Source organism: Aptenodytes patagonicus, chromosome 13 (assembly GCF_965638725.1).
Source record: "Aptenodytes patagonicus chromosome 13, bAptPat1.pri.cur, whole genome shotgun sequence".
NCBI lineage: Eukaryota > Metazoa > Chordata > Aves > Sphenisciformes > Spheniscidae > Aptenodytes > Aptenodytes patagonicus.
The window spans coordinates 16,331,574-16,348,305 of record NC_134961.1 but is presented as its reverse complement, the minus strand read 5'-3'; the positions used below and the strand labels follow the sequence as shown (position 1 = coordinate 16,348,305).

General features: G+C 39.6%; 1 protein-coding gene across 1 annotated transcript in view; it reads right to left on the bottom strand.

The window, feature by feature from the left end:
• LOC143166699 (uncharacterized) overlaps positions 1–16,732 on the bottom strand; it is a 114,581-nt gene that overhangs the window by 67,804 nt on the left and 30,045 nt on the right. Inside the window, exons 14-24 of the mRNA XM_076351292.1 lie at positions 11,657–11,815; positions 10,830–10,948; positions 9,459–9,740; positions 8,292–8,447; positions 7,649–7,833; positions 6,662–6,844; positions 5,099–5,190; positions 4,744–4,913; positions 3,333–3,492; positions 2,190–2,269; positions 802–982 (exon numbers count right to left, since the gene is read on the bottom strand). Of these exons, the coding sequence (XP_076207407.1) occupies positions 802–982; positions 2,190–2,269; positions 3,333–3,492; positions 4,744–4,913; positions 5,099–5,190; positions 6,662–6,844; positions 7,649–7,833; positions 8,292–8,447; positions 9,459–9,740; positions 10,830–10,948; positions 11,657–11,815 (1,767 nt within the window). The remainder of the gene's footprint in view (positions 1–801; positions 983–2,189; positions 2,270–3,332; positions 3,493–4,743; positions 4,914–5,098; positions 5,191–6,661; positions 6,845–7,648; positions 7,834–8,291; positions 8,448–9,458; positions 9,741–10,829; positions 10,949–11,656; positions 11,816–16,732) is intronic.

The following is a 16,732-nucleotide window of genomic DNA, read 5'->3' as shown; positions in this document are numbered from 1 at the left end:
AGCGAGGTTGTGGCTTTGCAATGGAAGAACTGGTGTAGCCTAGTTCTCAGGGTATGAGTTTGAAATCAGACCAGAACCGTTTTTAGATGCAGTCACTGGCAATCCACGTGAAAGCTAAGGATGAAGATTTCACCAAAAGATGATCTCCCAAAAACCAAACTGGCATTCTGCACTCCTTAAAAGTTAGTTTTATTTGAAAATATTGCATAATCTTATGACATTTCAATGTCTTTGTCACATGGAGACTACAGTAGGAAATACTAAGGAAAAAATGAGAGCCTTAGACTTAAATTACTGGTTTATTCCACTGTATTAATTTACCTTTTAACAAACTGATGTTATACAAATAGTAAAGCCCTCTTTCTGATACTTCCTCATATTTTCCTCTCAGCATATTTGTAAGGAAAAATAAGATTTCAAGATTTTTAGAACAACAGGTCTTAACAGACATTTAGCTACATAGATGTGTCTCTGCACTGTTTTGTACTAACAAAAGTGAAAAACAGAAAATATTCTAAGAGCTGTTATTGTTCTGGCTTTTTGTTGTTTTGATTCCTTACATCTACATTCCCTCCACCCTCTTCAACAGTAATTAAAAACAGACTTAAAAAACAATTTATTTTATAATTCCTATTATTCTGAAATACATATTAGTACTAATTTATCAAGGATAATAATTTTAAAAAGCAGTCTTACTGATTTGAAAGGAACTTCAGAAATACGTGTCCAAAACCAGGCAACCCTAACACACAAGGGCTCCAGAACTTACATTTATATGGCAAATACTTATTGTCCTCTAACCTGAAAGAAATGCAGAATCCTTCAATAAATTATTCAGGGATACTGAAAAAGCTATCTTCTTGCCAAGTTGTTTAGTGATGTTTCCTGACAGAATGATAGGACTGCTTTGCCTTATCAGCTTTACCTCCAGTTGGGTCATGTATCTCTGCTCTCCACTCAGCTTCTGCAAATCTGTCATTCCCTAGAATAAACAAACAAATAAAAAACCAAAAACAAAACCCAAGCCACTCAACAGTACAAACTGATTAAGTTTTAAGAAAGCAATAGTATAGACTTGGGCATTTCTGAAATGAGACGAGAGGAGGAAGAAAAGAGATTTTTTTCTATACAACCAACAACACCCCTAAACCATAAAACCTGCTGTTAGTAAATAATGGGGAGGAAGGATGGATTTGTTTTTCCAGTTATACAAAAATCACAGTGGTGTGAGATGCTATTTCCTTTACCTCCTGCTGGCTTCAGTAGTGACTGAAATCACTAAGAACGTTACAATACTGGGGCAAAAAAATAATACGGTGTTACTGAAAATATTGGCAGCCTTACAGTAGATAACTAGATTTAGGTTGGACTTGATGCAAATGCAACAATCTGCAACACTAATTAGCATTTGGGGTCGTGAGAAACATCCAAAAAGTCTTTGTTGAAATATTACTCTAGAAAAAAAAATAATCTGTTAAATAATGTGCTCACTGTAGGAAAATGCAGAGTGCTTGAAACCGACTGGCTTTGGAGGCCCACATAAGACATGGCATCCTGCTACAGGTATCAATTGCATAATGAAAAAATTGTTCAAGTCCTGGAATATAAACAAAAATGTCAGTAGAGTTTCAGTGATAAACTCCCACCTGCATTTTTGTTTGCTTTTTCATTTCAAACATTGGCATTCTCTTGCTTATTCCCCAGTGCTTTAAAAAAGAAAAAAAAAAATCTGTGATATAAAGAACAGTATCTTAGAGATTCTTACGTCTATAGAGTCCACAGAAGTGCAGAAATTAGCCTGGGTTTACTCAGAGTCTTTATGCATGGTCAGAATACAGGTCTGAAAAACTGTGCGACTACATATGCACGTAATGAACCAAAGTCCACAGGAGTCAATGTGATCTTCTCTACTGACTTAAGACTGGAAGCAACCCAAAGGTTTTGAGCACATCTGAATGTGAAAAAATTGCTTTAGATTACTTGCAGAAGCCATGCCTTAAAAGCTTTTAAAACACAGCAATTTAGCACTGAGTCTATCTCAAAAACGTGTAATAAAGAGAACTGGTAATTTCTCTGATGGATTGCTCACAAAACTATTTTTCAATATGTGTGTTTTTCATTGCCTTTCTTTTCTGTGCTTTTATTTAAGTATTCATTCTAGCATGAGAGCTCATGACCTGAAAACATACCTTAATGTAATATACATCTCGGTCATCTACTATCAGCTCCAGGTGTCCAATTCGTGAATTTTTAGAAAACTCAATTCTCCCTTGGAGAAAAATAAAACTGTTTACTTTTTCTGGACATACACTGTTCAGTGATGCTTCATAAAACTGTACCCAAAATGATAGTTGCCCTTGTTGTGAACAATCTATTTACAGAGTGAAAACATAATAAATATCAGAGCAAAGGAAAAAAGTTAGGAACAGAGTTTGCAAAGGCATTGAAGTATCCTCAGAATACACATCTCATTTTGAAAGGGCATTCTGAGAATACTAATTGAGAAGAGGCAACGAAGCTGTCTCCAACAAACCAGCTTAGCTCTGGAAGTGATCTATACACTTCCTTTAGGCCTGTGCTAAAACTTGTAAGCTGTGCTGTGGAGACGTTTCATGAGCTCAGAACACTGTGCACCCAAAGCTTTGCACAGTGTAGGTAAAGCTTCCATACAATCCATTTGAAAATAACCAGGATCAAAAAAAAAAAAAAATCTGGAGGGACAAATTCTAAATATATGATAAGGTAGAATACCTCAAAACAAAACAAAACATCACTTGACCAGCATGTCAAAGAAGCTGAAATATGTTGTCTATATTACTACCATATATTTATCAGTTTATATTTCATCAATGTTTGTTGATTTTGTTTTCTATGTTACACTGTGATTGAAATGTTACTTTTTATTATAATGCACAGCAATATCATAGTCAGTACTTAACTGATTTGGCAACAAGTAACTTCGTATCATAACTAACAGAATACAGCAAACTAAAATTCAGGAATAGTAAGGCCAGTTCGGCATATGTAAAAGATTACAGAACAATCCACTGTGTTCCTTAGCCTTAACTTCATATATACTGGTAACAGCTTTCCTCTTTACCGTGAGCTTGTGAACCAGGTACTGAACCTCTGACTGTGCAAAATAGTCTTAACCAAGATGCAAGAACCACTGGGAATGGGTGTTACCTAAAGCAGTAAACTGAATGGCTATCCCATGATAATGTAGTTTTAGCATTAGATTGTTGACTGAAATATATTGATTTTTTCTGTTAATTCTAATGAAGTTCTAACTGACATTAACTGATGATCTGGTTCTTAGTTGAAAAACCTACCATCAATCTCAATTTTTTTCTTAGGCTGTATAAATTGGATTCTGAATTTCTTCTGCGGGACACTAAAATTTAGGTCAATACCAACATCCCTTTTCAAGTCTGACTTCGGAGTCCCAATGAAGAAGTGAAGGACAGCTTCACTAGGGATCCATGAATTCTCCTGAAAGAAAGACAGAAAGGATAACCACATTTGCAATTGGCACAGCATTTACAAAACAATCTATCACACCGAGTTACATCACATGATCATAGCCTCCTTCACCGCTACAGTAGTTTTTCACCTATCTGCTTTTCAAGATTTTCAGCAGGAAATTTCTATTTTTCCCAGGCTGTATTTTCCATTCCCTGTCCAGTGCTTGTCTTGGGAAACGCTGTCTGAACACCTTGAATATCATACCATACTGACCTTCTCTTGAAATTATGCTGAATCCTGCCAAAATTTATGGAAAATCAGACCACACTTCCAGTTATAAATTTAAGCTCTATAGCTCAGGCCTAAGTGACTAGAATTTCGCAGGGCTACCTTAAGCCCTTACACTCTGGTGTCAGCAGTGGGATACAGTACACAGCGCCATGACCCTGCAGTGGGTGCCTTGGTTAACAGTTTTGGCCTTGCCAAAAAACGTCAGATTCTCTGGCAGAGGAAAATGCCTGTTCCTTTTCCTGTGTTTATTAAAGAAAGTCAGAACAACAAATCACGAATGGAAAGTTACTCTGCTTATTGCTCTTACCTCCCTGTCTTAGAGATACTGAGCAGTGTTTGAATACAGCCAAAGCCCAAATTGTCTCCCGGTAAAAAGAATTAGCTCAAGCGCAGCAGCATACTTGGGCTGTGATAGAAGATGAGACTCCAGCCACTGCCCATGTTAAAAACGTATACTATGATTTTAGAAAAAGCCATAAATTCTTACTGTCCCCTGCAGAAGCTGAAAACCATTCCTTCCCTGGGCTTGCCCCAACAAACATATTAAAACAACTGACAGCCTTCTGGATTGGATTCACTGGAGCCTAACCTCTGCTTTTAAACAAGGTGTTTAATGTAAATTAATGATTCGGGTTTTGAGGTTTTTTGTCACAAAGAGAAGAAAGTCATCAAAGTGAGGCCAGGCTCTTTAGTACCGCGCACCAAGTCAAAAATCCTGGTCTCTACTTCCACCTCTACCAGTCTTATCTAACCAAATGACTTAATATTCATGCGTGCTGTTTTGTATATGGAAATAGTATGTACCTACTATCAGCATCAGTAATTTGTTTTCAACATATTTTCCCACTATAATGGGAATGGAAATAATAATAATAATGTAGACCTTGAAAGCCAGTTAAGTTGAATATACAGCACTGAGATATACCATTCTTTCATCAGCATAATAAACTAAAACTAAAGCCGAAGTAAAGCACGCCATAATGGTACCTGAGGAATATAGTTATATGCAGCTTCCAAAATGTACTGCTGCAGGCCTCTGTCTTGCTTAGTTAATGTGACAGCCACTCTCAAAGGTCCAGTAAGGGAGAAAACCAAACCACTGGCTGGGTCAGGATATGACATTTCAGAACACAGCTGCCAGCCAATAATCTTAGACACTGGTGGAAGACAACAGTTGAACATTCAGTTAGAACAACAAACAAAGAAAACATGCAAATGAACATTGCACTGAAGACCTTTTAGAACTACTATGTAAAAAAGAAATTCTACTGAATAAAATGATCTGTTGTGGATATTTCAAAATGATCGAGCTTTCTAAGACAAACATGATAGCTAGACTCACCTTCCTCCCTAGTGCAAGATCTGGTTTCTGTGTGGTCTTGGAAAACATCTATATCTTCTGTCTCATCCACCACTGTGAAGTACAGTTTAGAGCTACAACCAAGAATTTCAAACAGTCACTTAAAAACAATTATGCTAAAGTTACAGCAATATTTAAACAAAATTCTCAGTTATATGCCATCTTCTCCCAAATGGGAAAAACAAGAAAGATTAAGTTCTGCTAAGGTCAGTCTACATCTCTATTAATTAGCACTGACTATCCACAGTTTCCATGTCTAATCTGTCACTATCTCGAGATTCTTCTGCAGTTCTTCACAGTCAGTATTAGATTTCTCTGTTCTGAGCAATTTAGTATGGTCAGCTTATTGCAACTCCACTCACTTCCTGCCTTCTAGACATTTTTTTTTTTCCCTTAGGCTATGTATGGACATCAGTTTTGTTCCAGTCTTGACGTTCTTCCAGAACTTCAGAACTTCACTAAACTGCTTGTACAAGAATCATGGTCTCTGCACTTGATGGGAGCAAGAGAGTTAATGCAGTATCTAACAGACTCTACTACAGTCAGTCTTTTGTTCAAATAATGCGCAATACAGGTTTGTAATTATTTTGACTTTCGCTCTGGTCTGTCATCCATCCTAGCTGACAGAAATAGAATTACATCAGCAAGTTTCCCAGAGTCCTCAGGGAATGGATGGTTGAAATGCAAAGTCCAGAGTCTTTTAGCTCTTTTCTGAACCGCATATCCTCTAGTACCACAATGTCCCAAATCAAGAGAAACACAAAGGAACAACAATCCACATACTGTAAATACTTTGTTCATCTGTTGTCATGTCTAAGAGGCATGTAGTTGACATGTCGTTTACAGTATGTCATCACACTGATGACCTCAGTGCCTTCTACTTGGACTATCAAATCTAAAAGTCCAGAGAAAAGAGAAAGCCAGCAGAAAAAAAAAGAGCTAAAAAGCCTAGCTTGCATTAACACAAGTAATTCATTTGCTTAATATCTGACAGTTGTTGAGGTGGTATTTTACAATGTAACCTTTACCTAATATTAAAGAACCTAAGTAAAAACTCACCAGAAGGGTATGAGCACACCTTGTTAGTACTATATTCCAAATTACTCCAGTGTTTTGCTAAATAGCATTCTGTACCTGGTTTTGGCAAATACTATCTGTAGAAGTAATGTTAAGCTTTTCTTTACCACTTTAATACACTGAACTAGATTCTTTGGACACTAAAGTTCCAGAAACAGCACTGACATTCAGTAGGAAAAAACAGGGGAGTATGAAAAATTCATTTACATCTTTTATCACAAGACTTTGATTTGAGCATTTCACTTCAGTGGAAGAATGTATGTTTTTATGGTAAAACAATGTAAAATGCACAGAATAATTTCCACCTCCTTTTCTTCTGAATGGCAGATTTGGACTATGAGTCAGACTGAAACAGTTTGTTTTCTGACAAAATATATTTCTGCTCTGTTAATGAGCCTGCCTGTTAAGTTCTGATTCAAGAAAGTTACCACGGTTACTATTTAGGAAGATGTCCTTGCTTAATCTTACCTGAAATTAATTATCTCCATAGATTCTTCTGGAGTGTTCAAGAAAACTTTGAGCTCTTGCCCTTTTTTTACCTCGATTCCCCCATCAAGACTAGTAGATGTCCTCATTCCTGTTAACCAGCTTAAGCCAGCTTGTCCCAGCATCCCCACAGTTCCCATTTGGACAGAAAGCTGGACAAACGCACTGTTGAAAGATTCAGATACATATTCTTCTATGAAAAGCGCTGTCTTTTTAAAGCACTTAATTTAAACCATAGGTCACTCATCCTCTTCAATAAATACATAGCGTTTGATGCTGTAACACAGTATATTCTAACATTAAAATCATGATGACTATTTTGTTTCAGGAAATAACTGAAAAAATTATAAGTACACAGACATACACTTTCTAACACGAATTAAAGTATAGTTTTACTATATCTCCTAAGTAAGGGACCGAACTCAGACTTCAGCATGAAATACCAGGAAAGGGAAAGCGATTAGGATTGAGTATGAGCGTATAAGTTTATCTCTGTCTATACAGCATTTACTGAATACATTTACTAAACTTTACTATGTATAAAAAGCCACAATAGCCAGGTAAGGAAACACAGGGTTAAATCATTCATTGGTTTGGAGATCTATAACCTGTAAATGCATGTCTGATCCTGAGAAAAACCCAAAATGCCATCCCTGTAACAGGTAAAGCATTCAAAAGATCATCTGCATGCAAGCATTTAAGAATTTGATTTAGAGATAGGAGGAATGGTCAGCTTAAAACAGAACTGGGAAAGTACAGCAACAGAGTTCAAAATCAGACAGGCAGGATAGGAAACCACTGCTGTCCTTATAGCATAGCAACCATTCAGCAATATAAGGCTGATGACTGCTTAAGTTCTTCAGGAATCTCCTAATTGATTACAATGGACATTCACACAAAACTTTCACATCAGGAATTGCTATTTGACATCAGAAATATGTGAAAGCGACAATTTGCAGCAGTTATTACCTTGGCTTGATATATCCATTTAGAAAGAAATTTGACTGCTGTTTGAAATCTGCATTCCCTTTGATTTTTACGTTGATTGCTGCTGAGGCATTGACTGCCAGCTGAACAGGAAAGCCTGAAATTGCTGGAAACTGCAACTCTTCAGTGGCCAAACTCAGCCTTTTATTAAACTGGACTTCTTGTCCCTATGGTGAAAAAACCCAAACAAAGAAAAAACAGAATTTTATTTTGCATAATAAAGTCAGCATTCAAGAATCTTTCCAGATATATCTATCCACTGCATTTGTCTGCTGTGAAAGTGTTTTTAACTGAGCTGATTTAGGAAATAAAGTAGAAAGCAGCCCAAACCCTGCATCTGGCCAGGGCATGAGTTAGACACTAGTCCTACCCCGGTTAAAGAAAGAATTATTCTTCATTTAAGCATGGATGGATTTGAATGAGAAAAGCAAGAGATAAGAACCATCAGACAACAGAACAAGTCCTTGCCTAGTGTATTGAATGCTGTTTAAACCTAGTATATACTGCTGTCTTTTAGAGTTCAATTTAGAGAAACAATAGGTAATATTTTGTATCTTTTACATATCTGTCAGAAAGTTGTTTCTCAAGGCATTAACTTTCAAATAGAAAAAAAGGTTCCTTTTACCTTCAGAAGTTTGACAGCCAACTCAGCCAGATTTAAAGAATAATGTTTCATTTGTTTTCTTAAATCTTCACAATCCAAGAAGCTAAGTTCATTTCCAAAGATTTTCATGCTTAGCCCACATTTCAGCGCCTCCTTTCTCACTGTTCTCTCAGTGAACTGACATGCGATAAAGAAATAAATCAGGAAGAGAATGATGTTTATGTTAATTTCCTTTCAAACTCATAATAAACAATTCCTCAGTGCAGGCTATGTTATTAGTAAACAGACATTAGGCTCCCTTTTATAAATATTTCAAGACCACCTATGACCCTGGATTAGTAACTGTTCTTTCCAGCTAAACTTCAGTTCCATACCAAGCTGACTTTCACTATGAACACAGGTAATGTCTAGTCCTAAGACGACTGGGCAAAAGGAGAAGTATTGCAATACATACCCACAAACAGATGGAGCTTTGAAAAATACAGTCTCAATTAATACAACATTATGGGTGCCATGATTGCTAAATAAACTGCAAAGAAGTAAAAATTTTACATTTTCCCTCCTTATGAATCAATACAACAGCAACACAACATGAACATGAGCTTACACTGCAAGAAGAAAAGTCTAAGATGATGAGTCCCAAGAAGCGAGATGGTCTAAGACAAACTAAATAAATCATGGCCCCCAAGTTTTCCAGATAATACATCAACAATTGAAGTCAATTCCCAAAGCTTTCCTGTTATATACATAGAACATAGCTCTCCCCAAACATGGGCAAATTCACAAAGGGTCACTGTAACATCTGACATCAAACTGGGAAGTCAGTCGCAAACAGCACGACTCAGGAACCTAACATCAAGCAGCTGTTTATAGTGCTGCAGAAGTCAATAGACAAAAGGACATCAGCATAAAGAGGATCAGAGCTCAAAATAACGAGAGGAAGCCCAAAACACAGACAACATACTCCCCTGGCTGAGCGTCATTGTTTTGAGACAAAAAACTGAAGATCTGCCTCTTTCTTGCTTTGTATTTTATGCAGCTGTTAAGTTCTCTACAAGTGAGTGGAACAAGTTACAAATGCTTTATAGAAAGGAGTCACAGTAACACAGAGCAGTTATCCAATGCTAGATAGGGCCCTAAGTTTAACTGGGGAACGTCAATTTTTCCAAGATCTACAGAGTCCGTTACCTTTTTGACTAACTCACTCATCTTACTGTACTTTCTACCAGGACAATTCTGGTTAGCTTTTCTCAATTTTGGCTTGCCAGACTCAGTCACGAGATGATCAGCAGGGCTGTATCGCTTCGAAGTCAGCTTCCTCTGCTTGACTTTTCCTGTTGTTTCCACTGGGTTTTCTGACTTGTGGTTTCTTTCATTAGTGTTTGCAAAAAAATGGTCACTGAAAGTAGCAGACTTCTGCCCCAAAATCTTCCGCACGAGAGCTTCAGCGTTCTCTAATCGTACACCAACCTAGGGGAAAACATACAGCATTGAAAAGCCTGACAATGAGATGCATAAGCCATGTCCAGTTCTATAGGCAGAAATTAAAAAAATACATCCAGATGCAACCTTTAGGTTTTTGTACAAAGAAAGATTTGCCATACAAGATCACAGTGGTCTACAAAGTTTACTATCTGACCTCATGCAGCATCCAATACTGGACATTTCAGTATTAAATCTTTCCAGTAAAAACTCTTTAGTTTGTTGATTACGTGAAGCTCAGTACAAGATAAAAATCCTTTTTTATTCAGGTACTGGTTCATTTACACCATGATGGGACAGTTTGAGCTACTGCTATTTTAGCATGTTACAAACAGTATTTTGGTTGGAAAACAATAACGCACCCTTTTAGTGCTCCTGAAACAAGATTCTGTTTGGAAGTTTGACTAAAATAGTATTGCTAACACACATAAAACCAGGGTATATGACACTGAAAAAAATATTTTGTTCTCTTGCAAGCTTAAACTTGAGATCTGAACGCTGCATTAAATTCTTTCTTTCACATACACTTTTTTTACCTGCAATAAAGAGTCCATATGCCAAACACTGCTTTCTCTTGGAGGCACAGTAGAGGTACAATTAAAGATGATGAGGTTGCAGGCAGGCCATTTAAATATCCCAAGTATTGGATGCTCAATGGGACTAAAACAGTGACTTCAGTTAGGTATATACGGCTCTCTCTCTTGTATTAAAGGAACGGTGTACCCAAGCCTTCATTTTCCACTCTAAGTCAACCGAAGGAATCTTACTATCCTAAACAGGAGCTAGACCAGCGTCTCAGAAAGCACTGACTTTTATCTTTCATTTGAATCAACAACAAGAGCTGAATATAACTCACTTGGCTAGTGTATGGTACTATCAGAGTGAAAGTTGTTTTACTATGACTAAGTCCATTACACAAAGGAGTCATCAGTCTGAGGCAACTTTGCTGAAGCAGAGAAAAGCATACCTTGCTAAAGGAACTGTAATGGGAAAACAGAAAATACTGCTTTTTACCTCAATACACCAAGTGTCCCTTGAGTAGGGGGATAAAAAAAAAAAAAAAACCCATAAACTTGCCTCCAGTATGTTTATAGCCTGCCCCATAAGGTGAACAGTCAAATTTGTCATGACTGATCGTGGTAGAAAAGATGCAGGAGAAAAGACCACTGATGCTTCCATATTTGCACCTGCACCAGCTGCAACAGAAAATAGCAGACATCTGTCATGTGGAGATCAGCTATTCTCATATACTTTGCAAGTCTCATCATTCTTTGGGAAACTGCAACTCTGCTCATTAAGAAGATGGTGAATAAAACATTAAGTCAACAGGTGAAATTATTTAACTTTTTAGTATAGCAAAGACTTTAATGGACATTACTGAAAGCCTATTATCTGACTAACACTCTATCATACACAACTGCACTGGAAGAGATGGACAGAAAATCAAAATGTTACTCTGAAAAATATTATCTAGCTTTTTTGCTAAAAACAAATGATGAACAGATAGTAAAACAGGAAGGAATTAGTCTGAATCTTTTCTTATACCAAGGAAAGCACATGACTCAGAAGAAAAAAAATACATCCCAATCCCCTGTTTCTGCAAAGGAAGCTCACTAAGGAAGGAATCAAAAGTTGGTGTTCACAAAAATAATCTAAAAAATTCATTGGTTCTCATTCTCCTCTCTCACAAAAGGCAAAGTTGCATGGTATCTGGCTTGCTGGAATCACATCTGATATACTCCAATTAAGGTCAGAGCAGAATCCAGCCTACATTTGCATATCTGGGTACTATTGAGTCATAAAAATTAAAATTCTCTGGAGCAACATGTAAAGGACCAGAAAAGCCATGTGGGATTTTAATCATCCATATGCTACAAAGCATTAAGTTCTAAAACTCCACATACCTGAGTGGAACGTGACATCGGAATATGAAGAGTATTTCCATGTCTCCCGGTCAAAATCTCTGCTAAGGATTTCATCAGGAATAGAATCTCGAAGGTGCTCCTTCAATGGATCATCTGTCTCCAGGAGCTGAGAGAGATGACTCCAAACAAAGGAGCCCACTTAAATTAAACAAAGAAAAGCATTTGGAAATTAGAGAAAAAATTAAAAACAGTTTTAAAAACTGATACAAGGAACCTTTTTGTTTATTTATACCAGAATTAATCCTAAACCATTTCCCTGACCACAACAGAACTCATTCATCTTCAGCAGCATTCAAATCAGTCTGATGCACCTGTCTTTACCACGGTCAACTTAGTTAACTACTGTCTTATTCTTTCCAATATGGCATGTGAGGGGCCATTCACTCCCTAGCTTCATTTATGCCTCTCAGCTAACCTAGGCAGGCAAGGACGTAAGGTAAGATTAACCTACTTATTTACTGTTTGCAAAGGATCTTCTATACTAAATTCAAAGGAATGCTGCAAAAAAAAAGATACAACTCTAATACAGACATTAGAGGCAGGCTGTGCAGCTCAAATAATATTGGACTGTTTCTGTTCCTTCTTCAAAGAACAGATGCAATAGAATTATTTAAAAGATGGTTTTAAACTTTAACTTTGGCAGCATCACCCATTTTGTTCTCGAAAATCACTGACCCAGTGTACTGAAACAAAACAAAACAAAAATTTAAGTCTGGGATAGACAGCAAACACATGAAAATTGGCAATAAAGTTTCTTTAAATACAGCAAACACAAATCATTCCAATATACTCTTTCTACACTGTGTAATGTACAACATTTCCACAAGCACTTCCAAAAAAAAAAAAAAAGCACATACAGTTAAACAGTTGTTATTCAGAATTAATATTTCTGCCGATTCATGGTTTAGCCACGCGTGCGCTGCGGGGGGCAAACATATTCCATGTGTTTTGCAGTCTGGTTCTTAAATAGAGGCTTTTTTTTCTCCTGAAGATAAAAGATATTAGGCTCCACTGCTAATTCAATGCACAGACACTGAATACTGATATAACTGCATTTTTCACAATACTTCTTTTTTTTCACATTGCTTTTTCTGAATGTAGCAACTAAAAACTAATATGTGCTCTATGCCTTCAAAAGCACTTGTTACTCAAAAGTCTATTACATGAATTATTCAGGTGTTACATCAACCAAAGACAAAGGAAGGAAATTAACAGAATTCATGAGTACTGCATTAAATTGTTTAAAACATACAACATTTTGGTTGGACTTGCAGAGCTCCTTCATAAATCAGACAGTTTATTTTTTCCGCATAGAGCCACAGGGAGGAGAGTCACTGAGGGCACACCTTGACAGAATTTCGCAGGCTGATGCAATTTCTCTCTGTCTGAACTCTAAACAGAGGGGAACAAGTCCCCTCCAAACCACAAGCCACATCATCAGATGAACACAATGCTGAGCCTGAACTTGTAATCGCTGCAGGATATGCTGGTCTGGACATAACATCCTGATAAAATGGATACACGGCTTCAAGTTCAGAGCTGGCTAGGATCCAGACACATCAGAGTGCAGACAGAGCCTGCTTTCATCTGCCTGCAAACAACCTTATAGATACGCCTTTCATGTTTGCTCCTTCTTGACAGATTTAAAAGCAAAGGATTAGTCTAAAGGTATTCTTTGTTGAATGTGGTGAAACCATTTAGAAAAAATCCCTCCTTCACCTAAAATATGGGATCAGCTTAAACATCTGTGTGCTTTGGTAATAAAGAGTTGATAGGATTCTGTACTTTTATAGACCCTACATTTTCATTTCATACTAGTCCAAACAGCTTCTCCTTCAGATAAGCTACTTACATAAAATGACTATTTTTAAACATAATATAGAAGATTTTCTACTCAGCATCAGTTCTCAATTGAGTCTTTCCTGTCAGTAATCTGGCTCAGATCAGACAATAATTGATCCTGGAACCACAGAAGCAGGAAGCATAAATCAGAACAAACTATCAATAATTAAGACATTATACTTACACTAACCTTTTCCCCAAATGACTGCTACACCGTTGGCCAGCTATTATACATTTGGATATATGATTAACGCCCCTCACAAAGTCCTTTTCACAACATTCCTAAACACAACGCGTCCCAGTTCCCACATTTTGCTTTCTCCCTGTGTTATAAACAGTTTTTTGATGCCATTTGTTTGCCATTAGATCCACAGTTCTCCAACTGTGACCCTTAGTAGACTTTCAGTTGACCTGAAGAATCACTTCTGGCACAGTGATGAAGCACCTCCCACTAAGCCTTGATGCTAACTGCAGGAAGCCTTAAAGTTCCGAGGTATCTTAAATCATCTAAATGAAAATCAACAGGACTTTCTTTGCAGTCTTTGGATCTGCTTAGTTTCTGTCTAATGCTGTCTTTAAAATCATAAAATCATAGAATGGTTTGGGTTGGATAGGACCTTAAAGATCATCTAGTTCCAACCCCCCTGCCACGGGCAGGGACACCTTCCACTAGACCAGGTTGCTCAAAGGCCCATCCAACCTGGCCTCAAACACTTCCAGGAAGGGGGCATCCACAACTTCTCTGGGCAACCTGTTCCAGTGCCTCACCACCCTCATAGTGAACAATTTCTTCCTTATATCTAATCTAAATCTACTCTCTAGCAGTTTAAAGCCATTACCCCTTGTCCTATCACTACACGCCCTCGTAAAAAGTCCCTCTCCAGCTTTCTTGTAGGCCCCCTTCAGGTACTGCAAGGCTGCTAGAAGGTCTCCCCGAAGCCTTCTCTTCTCCAGGCTGAACAACCCCAACTCTCTCAAGCAAGTCTTCATAGGAGAGGTGCTCCAAACCTCTGATCACCTTTGTGGCCCTCCTCTGGACTCGCTACAACAGCTCCATGTCCTCCTTATGTTGGGGGCCGCAGAGCTGAACGCAGTACTCCAGGTGGGGTCTCACCAGAGCAGAGTAGAGGGGCAGAATCACCTCCCTCGACCTGCTGGCCACGCTTCTTTTGATGCAGCCCAGCATATGGTTGGCTTTCTGGGCTGTGAGCGCACATTGCCGGGTCATGTTGAGCATCTCATCAACCAACACCCCCAAGTCCTTCTCCTCAGGGCTGCTCTCAATCCATTCTCCACCCAGACTGTATTTGTGCTTGGGATTGCCCCGACCCATGTGCAGGACCTTGCACTTGGCCTTGTTGAACTTCATGAGGTTCGCATGGCCCCACCTCTCAAGCCTGTCAAGGTCCCTCTGGATGGCATCCCTTCCCTCCAGCGTGTCGACCGTACCACACAGCTTGGTGTTGTTGGCAAACTTGCTGAGGGTGCACTCAATCCCACTGTCCATGTTGCTGACAAAGATGTTAAACAGCACCGGTCCCAATACTGACCCCTGAGGAATGCCACTCATCACTGGTCTCCACCTGGACATTGAGCCATTGACCGCAACTCTTTGAGTGCGACCATCCAGCCAATTCCTTATCCACCGAGTGGTCCATCCGTCAAATCCACGTCTTTCCAATTTAGAGACAAGGATGTCATGCGGGACAGAGTCAAATGCTTTGCACAAGTCCAGGTAGATGACGTTAGTTGCTCTTCCCTTATCCACCAATGCTGTAACGCCATCATAGAAGGCCACTAAATATGTCAGGCACGATTTGCCCTTAGTGAAGCCATGCTGGCTGTCACCAGTCCTTATTTTCCATCTGCCTTAGCATAGTTTCCAGAAGGATCTGTTCCATGATCTCACCAGGCACAGAAATGAGATTGACTGGCCTGTAGTTCCCCTTTTTTCCCTTTTTAAAAATGGGGGTTATGTTTCCCCTTTTCCAGTCAGTGGGAACTTCACTGGACTTCCATGACTTCTCAAATATGATGGATAGTGGCTTAGCAACTTCATCCGCCAGTTCCCTCAGGACCCGCGGATGGATCTCATCGGGTCCCATGGACTTGTGCACCTTCAGGTGCCTTAGACGGTCTTGAACCTGATGTTCTCCCACAGTGGGTGGCTCTTCATTCTCCCAGTCCCCACCTTTGCCTTCTGCGGCTTGGGCCATGAGGCTCGAGCACTTGCCAGTGAAGACCAAGGCAAAAAGTCGTTGAGTACCTCCGCCTTCTCCATGTCCCAGGTAACCAGGTCTCCCATTTCCTTCTGGAGAGGGCCCATGTTTTCCCTTGTCTGTCTTTTATCCCCGATGTACCTATAGAATCTTTTCTTGTTGCCCTTGATGTCCCTGGCCAGGTTGAATTCTATCAGGGCTTTAGCTTTCCTAACCTGATCCCTGGCTGCTCAGACAATTTCTCTGTATTCCTCCCAGGCCACCTGTCCTTGCTTCCACCCTCTGTAGGCTTCCTTTTTGTGTTTGAGTTTGTCCAGGAGCTCCTTGTTCATCCATGCAGGCCTCCTGGTGTTTCTGCCTGACTTCCTCTTTGTTGGGATGCATCGCTCCTGAGCCTGAAGGAGGTGATCCTTGAATATTACCCAGCTTTCTTGGGCCCCTCTTCCCTCCAGGGCTTTGTCCCATGGCACTCTACCAAGCAGATCCCTGAAGAGGCCAAAGTCTGCTCTCCTGAAGTCCAGGGCAGTGAGCTTGCTGTGCGCCCTCCTCGCTGCCCTAAGGATCTTGAACTCCACCATTTCATGGTCACTGCAGCCCAGGCTGCCCTTGAGCTTCACACTCCCCACCAGCCCCTCCTTGTTGGTGAGAACAAGGTCCAGCATAGCACCTCTCCTCGTTGGCTCCTCTACCACTTGGAGAAGGAAGTTATCATCGACGCATCCCAGGAACCTCCCGGATTGCTTATGCCCTGCTGTGTTGTCCCTCCACCAGATATCGGGGTGGTTGAAGTCCCCCATGAGGACCAGGGCTTGTGAGCGTGAGGCTGCTCCTATCTGTTTATAGAGGGCCTCACCCGCTCGGTCTTCCTGGTCGGGTGGCCTGCAGCAGACCCCCACCGTAATGTCACCTGTCCCTGCCTTCCCTTTAATCCCGACCCAGTCGGCTTCTCATCCATCCGCAGGCGGAACTCCATGCACTCCAGCTGGTCATTGCC